This window comes from Myotis davidii, unplaced genomic scaffold (assembly GCF_000327345.1).
Source record: "Myotis davidii unplaced genomic scaffold, ASM32734v1 scaffold1577, whole genome shotgun sequence".
NCBI classification, from domain to species: domain Eukaryota; kingdom Metazoa; phylum Chordata; class Mammalia; order Chiroptera; family Vespertilionidae; genus Myotis; species Myotis davidii.
This window is the reverse complement of record NW_006288857.1, coordinates 216,667-226,392: the sequence shown is the minus strand read 5'-3', so window position 1 is coordinate 226,392 and position 9,726 is coordinate 216,667. Positions and strand designations below refer to the sequence as shown.

Here is a 9,726-nt window from a genome sequence, read left to right as displayed (position 1 = left end):
TCTCCCGGCCTCCGGCCTCTTCCAGGCCGCGCCGCTCGGGCTCCGGCTCCGGCCCAGCGCCCGCCGCGGGGCACGCCGGGATATGCAGTCCACCACCCCTCTGCGCCGCCGTCACCGCCCTCGGCCTGGAGAAAGCCGTGAGGCACGCCGGGAAATGGAGTCCGCAAAGGCCTCAGAGTCGACTGCGCGGATGATGAGCCGCGATACACGTCAGGAAATAGAGTTGTTGGCAATAAGTCGACTTCGTCCACGGCGGACCCTAAAGTACTCAGGGAAATTGAGTCAGAGTCGCACACTCACTCCACTGAGGCAACCGTGAGCAATTCAGTGTGTCAGAAATGTAGTCACAGCCACTCCGTCAATGACCTGACGCACACTGGGAAACAGTCTAATCATTCACTGATTCTATTGGCTGTATATGCCCACCGGGGCCAGGTGCACTCTGGGAAATTGAGTCCGCGCAGGAGGACCCACAAATATACGACAGTCAGGCAAGCTGGGAAATGGAGTCTTCGCCACGCCCTCACTGCATTGCAGGTATAAAGAGACTCCCAAAGCACACCGGGAAATGGAGTCCCATGTGATCCCTAAACCCCAAGAGGATACTGCAGTTCCGGAGACAGGCTAAGGAAATGGAGTAGATTCAGCGCTCCTCCTCCCTTATAAGCTAGGCCGCAGTTCCTGCCGGGATATGTAGTCAACACCAAGGCTTCGGAGCAGTTGTTACCGCGAGCCCCTGTGTCTTCTGGGAAATGGAGTTCAAGGCAGCCTTTTCCTATTGACTGAGGGGAGGGAGCTACCTGAGCCCGAAGCATGCTGGGGAATCGGGCACTCTGTATCCTTACCCTGTCGGCCAAGACTGACTACGCTGGCCCGAAAGTGGAGTCCAAAGGGTACCTTCGGGAAAGCGTGAGCGAAAGGGGAAAGACGGCAGTTCCTATGGAGACCGAAGAGTGTTTCCACGTCTCCTTCCCCTCCCCCAGGTCCTAAGGAAGAACCGGATCAACTAAGGGCTGCTGGAACATGGAGACCAAGTTTCCACAAATCGGGAAGGAAAACCTCCCTGCAAACGATTTGAGAAACAAAGTTCCCGGGGCTTTTCTCAGAACAGTAGTCTTCGGATACAATCTAGTTTTTTTCTAGCATTGTGAGTTACACCAGGAGGCCAAGCGTTAGAAAAGAAAATACAATTTGCCTTAAACCCCCATTCAGCTTTTTGCGTCCTCCTGCTTTCTGTATTACAGGATCTTGGTGGGCCCAAACAAGGAAACCGGCTGCTAGGAGGAGCCTTGGGTTTTGTGTATGCATTATGTCGCCCCATATATCGATTAATGCCCGGAAGGACAATAGCACCAAAGGGAGCTGGGAAACAGTTCGTGTGAGTGTGTGTGTCCCGGAAATACTTGGAACTAGAATGAAATCACCCTCAAGCCCCTCCTGCCTCGTGGAATAATGTGAAATGCAATCTCTAGATGTCACTTTAATCCGAGCCTGTGTTCATACTAACTGCCCTGCCCTTTCTGAAGTCTGAATAAAGTCTCTGTTCCTGACTGCAATTCCCAATGGGTGCAGACCCCCGGGACGGAACGGTAGCATTCAAGCCTTTTCGGACTACATTAACCAAAAGGCAAAGCGCGCACCCGCGGCCGCTCCCTTCTCAAGGAAAACGGCAGAATCACGCACAACCCAGAGCAGGTGTTTTCGGGAGTTGTAGTTTGTCAGCCAAACAATGCCTGCTGCCCTCTGACGGCAGCTCTGGGTCGAAAAACAAAAATCTGAGTCAAGTCCCAAAGCCTGGGAAATAATCCTGCACTGGACCACGAAGGCTCAGAAGGGCTGCGGGGCGGGCGGGAGAGTGGCGGTTACTTAACGGCCAGAACCCGTGGGACATGCGCAGTGGGCAGCGCATAGGCAACCGCCACGAGGCACTGGGATACATGGGAGACAGGGAATCTTAACCGGGTGTTTGTACGACCGAGAACGTTTGTTGAGCGGTGCCAGGGCGGGTTGTAAGTGTCTGAGGTTGCCTATGGATTTCTGGAGGTACCCAGGGGAGTGCGAGGACAAGTGAAGGGATCTTATTGGGGACCAGTGGAGAAGTCAGAGGGAACTTGGGGTGTTCTTAAACTGTGGGAGACTGAGAAACTACTGCTAACTGGGGGACCTGAAGGGGTAAGGGGTGGATGAGAAGCATCAGGGAGGAGCTTTGAGGGTTTGTGGGGATTACAGGTATGAAGGGAACCTCTGATGGGATGAATTAATTGATGAAGTGTCATGAAATCTATAAAGGGCTTTCTACTTGGAACCAGAGATCCTGGAGGATGTGGAAGGGAGCAAGGGAATGGTCTTGCAGAAACTAAATAGATATAGGTGGGTCACTAAAGATTAGAGGTCCACTGGGGTTTTCAAGACCAGATGCCACCTGTGACATCCTGGTCAGCTCAAATTGGGGGCAACGAGTCTGTTTGGTCCGGTCTGACCTGGAGAGCAATTCTGGAAGTGAAAGCTTATGAATCCATGTTAGAATTGTTAGAGATGCTTTGAAGGCACTGGAATCAGAAGTTAAGACTATAGGCAGGGTCCTCCCACCTCCCCCATGTGATGACATCCCCCTTTCTCCCTCACACCACCACCACCAAATCGGCTGCATCTGTGTTGCCAGGAGACATGCCTCATCCCAACTTCCAGAAATAGCCCAGTGCCCCCCCACCCATGGGAATGACTTACATCACCCAGGAGAGGGAGCAGTTGCCCACAGGCTGCCACTGGAGCCTCGGTTTCCTGCCAATACCCCATCCCTGGATCCTCTCATTGCCAACCTCCAGACATCATCTGGGACTACCCCACTCTAGGCTGGCATGAAAAGAGGGTGAAGAGAAAGTGGGTAGGAGTTGCACAGGGTGGGGTTCCAGAGAACCCATTCCAACAGGCCCTGAGCCCTCCGTTCTCATGCTCTCAGCAGCTGTGTGGCTTTGGGAAAACTCTGGGCCTCAGGCACTTCACCAGCACGTAAGGAGTTGGGCTCTCAAAGAGCACTTGCAGCCTGGATGCTTCCCCCCATTCTCTCATCCTTGACGAGAGCTCTCGGAGCGAGGCCTCCAGCTTCATGAGCTCTCCTCTCAGATCCTATGATCTTGAGACCATGGTCTGGATCCAACCATCCTGATCTTAGAAACTCAGGAGGTGAAAACACACTTGAGACAAACCTCATTGAAAGTTGTGGCTGGGCTTAGGGTCTTTTTTTTTTTTTTTTAATATATTTTTATTGACTTCAGAGAGGAAGGGAAAGGGCGAGACAGAGAAACATCAATGAGAAAGAATCACTGATTGGCTGTCTCCTGCATGCCCCACACTGGGGATTGAGCCTGCAACCCCAGCACGTGCCCCTGGCAGGAATCGAACTTGGGACCCCCTCAGTCCACAGGCTGACGCTGTATCCACTGGGCCAAACCAGCTAAGGCGTGGGCTTGCGTCTTGAGCAAGTCATTAAATCACTTCTACCTTGCTGGATGTTGGAGATAAAGCATTGCAGCTCCTAGTTAAGTACCAGATACTTGGTACAGTCAGTCCCATCTCACCTTATGGGCAGAGGGTGTCCCACGGTTCCATGGGAAGATCACGAAGATCCCTTGCAAGGTCTACATTTTGAGACTGTAGGCCTGTCCCCAAAGGACCCCAGACTAACTCAGAAATGCCCTAAGGAAAGTGATAGGTGGGAGGACGCTAGAGTACAGTGCAAAGGGAAGTCCAGGCCTTCACCAGAGCCCAGGGACATGGATAGCAATTCATACCCAGAGAAGAAAGGCATTTCAGGCAATAGGTGAAGAGTCTAAATGCTCCCAAGGACAAGTGGTCCCCAGGGAATAGGGGAGCAATCAGATGACAGTGTGCCTGAGACCTTAATCATCAGGCCCTGGGGGTTATGTACCCCTCAAGGTCAGATAGTTTCCCAGGCCCTGGGTCTGATCCATTTGGATGAGATGAGGCACTCACTCTACTCTGGCCATCGATCCACTGGGGAGCCGGTCAAGGTCCCCGTCCTTCAGAATCTAGCACGGGCTATGGCCCTGCAGTGAGACAGGTCACTCCATCCAAAGGCCCAAAGTTTTATTGTTTGAATACATTCTCCAACAGCCCTCAACTTCCCTCCCCTCCCACCCTCCACCCCCAATACAGAATAAGGCTTGACCATAGACCCTCACCCCAAGGGGCCCCAGCTGGGAGGCAGAGGGGGCTTCCAGTTTGGTTTCAGGGTTCACCTTTCCCACCCCCCACTCACCTGCCTATGGGCTGGTCCTAGGAGCAGCTGGGGGTGAAGGGGTTGGACCAGTGCTGGGGTGGGGAGTAGAAGAGGCACTTGTAGAGATTTGTGGCCTATGGGTGGCACCCCTCACCCTCCTCTCCCCCTTACCCCCTCACACACAGAATTTTTGGTTCATCATAAAATGTCCAACTCTCCCGTTGTAACCTGTGGGGTTAGAAACCCAGGCACTCGTGGCCCCTGGAGGGGCAGGGAAGGCTGAACTGGGGCTAAGGATGGCTGGAGGTGGACAGGGAGAGGTTCAGGAGGCACAGAACGGGGAGGGAGACAAGGCTTTACTTCCTAAGCGATTGTAATAAAAAAGTTCCTGGGCATCGAGGCCAGAGCCTCAGTTCAAATATAAATTCCCCAGAATGGAGGTGGCCCCCTTAACTCCCTCCCCCCACCCCTCACCACCACTTTGCCCAGAGCTGAGAAATCCCCAGAGACTGGATAGCCCCCAGCCCTGGACACCCACCCACCCTCACAATTTAAAAAAAATTTTTTTTAACTTTTATACAAAACATGGGGAGAGGAAAGGGAGGAGGCAGGGAAGAAATTAGAGCTGCCCTCACCTCCAGGACACAGGGGAGTTAAGGCAGCAAAAGAAGCATGGGAGGTGGGGGAACATTCCCCTGCCCATAGCCCTCAGGAATCTCGATGCTCCAGAGAGAGCTGGGCTGTGGCGTGCTGGAGGTCAGAGCTCACCCGCCTCGGGGTGAGGGGACCCCCAGCCTCCCCTCGCACCTTCTTGTCCTCACCCTCATCCTCGAGGCCCCCGGTGGAGCCCCCACCCCCCTCCAGGCGACAGTCTTCACTCCAGCGACGTTTAAAGCGCAGCTTTAGGGGCATGCACTGCGTGGCCCCAGGTGCCTCGCCTGGCTCAGGCTTGGGGGGCACAGGGGGGACACGAGGTGTCTTGAACACCTCTCCATCTTCCTCATCCTCGTCACTTATGTCAGTCACCTCCACCTCCTCCGACTCGCCTTCTGAGATAGGCTCCACCTTGATCTGTGGTGGTGGTGGTGGTGGTGGTGGTGGGGCCAGTGCCCCCATCCCCTCAGCCAGCCCACCTGTGCTGCCACCACTGCCAATGCCACTGCTCTTGTCAGCGCCCGCTGGAGCCTTCTCGCCAGCTGCCCGCTGCCGGCGTCCCAGTGGGGGTGGTTGGAGCTTAAACTTGAATGGGGAGGAGGACGAGGCTGATGAAGGGACCGGTGGGGTCTCAGGTGCCATGGGTGGCAGCGGGCACTTGTCAGGGCGCTGGGGCTGGGGTACCACCAGCCCAGGGTAGTGCAGGAAGGCGCGGGGGCTGAGGTGGTAGTTGTAGACGCTTTGGGTGTGGGCCTGCAGGTACCGTTTCATGTCCTCAGGGCTGAAGGAGAAGTGGGAGCCTCCCCCTGAGCCACTGGGGCCCCCGCCGCCACTGGGATACATAGGGCTCAGCGTGGGCGAGGGCGTGTAGGCCAGGTGGGTGGGCGTCATGGGCAGAGCTGGTGAGAGCTGAGGCGGTAACAGGGAGCCAGGCCCAGCCAGAGGGGACACAGGGAAGGGGCTCAGGGGCTCAGGGCCACCCCGGGGCCGGGGGTAAACACGGAAGACGCCAGGGTCATGGGGCAGGCGGGCCAGTGGAGGCCCGCGGAAGGCACCCAACTCCGGAGGGCCTGGCGGCCGGGCCCGGGGGTCCTCTCCCAGCGGCTCCTCCAGCTCCGAAGTGCCATCACTGCAGTCACTGACGGAGCCTCTGCCCAGGCGTCGGGCCACCACGGCCGAGAAGAGGGAGGACGACGACGAAGAGCAGGCTGGTGGTGAGCGGGGGTCCTCGGTGGGGGACAGCACCTCAGAGGGTGTGGAAGGAGGGAATCGGAAGTGGCTGCCGCCTGATGGCACTGGAGGGGCACTCTGGGGCACCGCACCCCCTGGCAGGAAAGAAGACATGGTGTCAAGGCCACTGGCCTAGCCTGGACAGACAGACAGACCCTCTCTTCCCTCAGAGGCCATTCCTGCCAGCCCTGGTACTCACCAGCCAGCCCCACATCAATGAAAGGGTAATTAACGAGCACCAGTTTGTTGAAGTTGAATTTGTAGGTGAACCGTTTCCCCTTAGTTTTGTGCAGAATGCGTTTGTTATAATAATAGCTGTGGATGCAGAGACATCGTCGGGTTAGTCACAGGGGACCCGAATCCGGACCCCCATACCAAGACAGGCCTCAGGTGCTGCTCGCGAGGGAGACGGGGACACCTAGGCCACACAGGGTCCGGACCAGCTCTCCCCTCAGGCCACACCCGTGACTACATTCCCTCCTCAGGACACCTCTGTTTGGCAAATGGGCTCAGAGAAGGGTTAGGACTTGCCTAAGGTCAATGGCCATGACTTGCAAGAACCGGGAGTCAAGCCCCAAGTTTATTCCCAGAGGTCAGGGGCTCCCCATTTGGCGGGGAACTGTCCTATCTGCCCAGGGGCTGTGCCCTCCTCACCGCAGAGCCCGGCTCAGCTTGTCATAATTCATCTGGGGCTTGCACTTGCGGACACCCCAGAGCCGGGCCACCTCGTCGGGGTCCTTGATGACGAATTCCCCGTAGTCCCCCTGCCAGGCGATGACACCCTGGTACTCCTCCTTCCGCAGCAGCTCCAGGATGAAGTGCCACAGCTGGATCTGCCTCGAGCCAGGGGACGACTCCGGCTTGTAGGCCCAATCCGGGAAGGCAAACCCTGGGGACAGCAGGCAGGGAAGTGGCTCCAGGTTAGGGTGCCAAGTCCAGGCCTCTGGGTCTCCTCCCCACCCCCCAGGGCCTACCTCCTACCCCACCCTCAGCATGGGGAAATCCATCTCCCCAAAGCCAAGACAAGACCTGGGTAGGCAAGAGAGACAGTGTGTGTCTGTCTGTGTGTGAGGGGGCTAGATGGGGAGGGGGGAGCTGGAGCCTGCTCCAGCAGCACCGGGAGAAACAGGAAACCGTCGGCGGCGGGTGGCGGCGGGTCCCGGGGCCAGTGCCAGGGGGCCAGGCACCAAGCCAGGCCGGCGGGCAGGGCTGCCAGTGGGGGAAGGGCAGGAAGGGGCACATGTGGCCAGATGGTTGGGGCAAGGCCCCCCAGGACCCCTATTCCCATTCAGAGCCAGTCATACCGACCCCCACCCCTGCAAGCTCTGCTGGTTCCGTTCCTAGGAACATACACTGTCCCCCTCCCAAGACCTACCAGAGCCCTTACTCCCACCCCAAGACCCGGGAGGCTTTTTTTTTTTTCTTAAAAGGACCAGGAGGGGTGGGGTGGCTGGTTGACGATGAGGTCAGCGCTTGCACACACAGAGGCTTCTGTCTTCCCTGGAGAGTGAAACCCAGACTGTCTGAGAGAGGCCCCCCAAGCCCGGACCCTCTGTGCTGCACCGCCCTCCCCGGACCCAGGCACATGGGCCCAACCTGGCTGGAGGGCCCCAGCCCAGGCCTCAAGACTGAATAGGCTGGAGCCTATTTCCCCTTCTGCCTTCTCATCCTCAGCTATTTCCCTGCCCACCTGCCTACCCGCCCCCAGCATTAACCTTGGATAGAGGTTGGTGGTGGGCTGGCTGGTCCCTAGAGGGGGTGGGCAGCCTGGGGGGGAGGAGGTGGGGGGGCTGCGGTTGTTGTCATTTCCCAAACCCCCGGGTAATCAGGGACCATCAATAATTCAGCACTAGGCAGCCGGTAATGGAGGGGTGGGAGGAGGGAAGGAGGGAGGAGGCAAGGCAGGGGCCCTGATGCCACTAGAGGGAGAAGGCCAGGATAGACAGCTAAAAATGGGCGGGGTCCCAAATCCCAGTCAGGCTGTGTGGGTCAGCCTCTCTCCAGGCTGGCCCTGGTTCAAGCCCCAGCTCAAGCAGGTACCAACCAAGCCTGGGGCAAGGCTGAGACTCCACCCCAGTCTGGAATCCAACAGGGGATTCTTCCTCTTGGGGACACAGGGGATCAACAGTTCCTGCTCCCACAGGGACCGCCCCCTCTAAATCCAGAGCTGACTCTCTCCCCCAAGGGGCCCAGCTCCCACCCCTGGCCAGCATGCTCCACTGAGTCCCTGCCCCATTCAGAAATCCCAGCCTCAAACCAGGGATATGACCTACAGCAGACATTAGCAGCTACTGCTTAATTCAGAAGTGACAGCCCCTGACAACGCCTTCCAGGGACCCCAGCATCCATAGCCCTATCCTTCTCTCAGGAATCCAAGTGTTCACCCTATTATCCCCATCCTGCTCGAGAACCTAGGCCCCAGAAACCCTTGGGAACCCAAGTGACCAAACCAGAGCTCCACCAACTCTCCCATCCCCTCCAAAAAGCTCCTGGCCCCACCAGGACACCAAGCGCCATGTAGCTCCCACCTAAACTCCAATCTGGCACTCAGAGCCAGGAAGACAGGGTGGGGGTGAAGCCCGAGACAATCTAGGGTTGGAGGGGTGTGCTGACTTCCACCCTACCCCCCAAATTAAAGCCACCCTTCCCAACCCACCCACCCCAGCCTCCTTGTCCCGGTAACCAGGCAACGTATGTGCAGCGACAGTCCTGGGAGCGGGGGAGCAGGAGGCTAAAAATAAACTTTGCAGAAGAGAAGGAGAGAGACTACATGCAACACAAAGGAACTCGGAAAGGAGGTGGGGGGCTCTGGAAAGGCCTCAAAGGCTGCATACCAGGGGCTGTCCCAGGCCCCCTTGTGAAGCCCCCTCCCTGGACAAGCCCCCTCCGTGGCCAGGGCCCTGGCTCCCACTCTGGCAGGGACGCACCCTACTACCAGGCCCACCCCTACACTGGCTTTCCTCATCGGACACGGCATACATGAGGGCCTGTTCCCAGCTTTGGGGGGAGAAGGAAGAAGGGAGGGTGACGTCAGGGTGTTTCAATGGGGCTCTGTTCCCCAGGCCTTGGAGCCTTGGAGCCAGGAGCCAGGCACGGGCAAGGGGAGCATGTGTGAGTGTGTGCTGTGTCTGAGTCCACGTGCTTCAGTCAGGGAACCACCAGGCCTGCACCAAGAAAGCTCGGGAGTGTGGGACCTCTGCAGCATGCGGGGGACCCTGGGGGCAGGGAGCGGGCAGCTGACCCGAGAGGGGTTCAGGACGCTGGGGGACAGGGTGGAGAGATGGAAGCAGACAGGAAGGGTTAGCACAGCGGCGGGGTCCCAGGCGGCACACCTGGGTCCCGCAGAGGCGGGGTAGATTCTCCCTGACAGACGGTGGAAGCCGGGGGGAGCCGAACTCCTGGACGCCCCCCAAGTTCACATGATCGGCCAAACTTTTTTTTAAGAGACATGGGGGGAATCGGAAGGGAGGGGTGGTGGTAAAGGAAGAGCACGCTGGCCTCCTGGGGGGCCCCACCACCTCCCCCACTCCAGGCAGCCCTCGGTGGCGCCAGAGCCGGGAAGAAAACAGGAAGTGGGAAACAGCCGCGCAGAGGAGAGGGGC

General features: G+C 57.8%; 2 protein-coding genes across 2 annotated transcripts in view; both read right to left on the bottom strand.

Annotated features, from left to right (window-relative positions):
• GSK3A (glycogen synthase kinase 3 alpha) overlaps positions 1–9,726 on the bottom strand; it is a gene marked incomplete at its 5' end in the record, with an annotated part of 20,620 nt that overhangs the window by 9,438 nt on the left and 1,456 nt on the right. The gene's annotated exons all lie outside the window — the stretch shown is intronic.
• On the bottom strand, positions 4,091–7,045 carry ERF (Ets2 repressor factor). Its single transcript, XM_006761068.2, has 3 exons — positions 6,779–7,045; positions 6,324–6,439; positions 4,091–6,219 (listed from the first exon to the last, which is right to left on the bottom strand). The coding sequence occupies exons 1-3, from the start codon at positions 6,808–6,810 to the stop codon at positions 4,949–4,951; spliced, it is 1,419 nt and encodes a 472-aa protein (XP_006761131.1). The 5' UTR covers positions 6,811–7,045; the 3' UTR covers positions 4,091–4,948.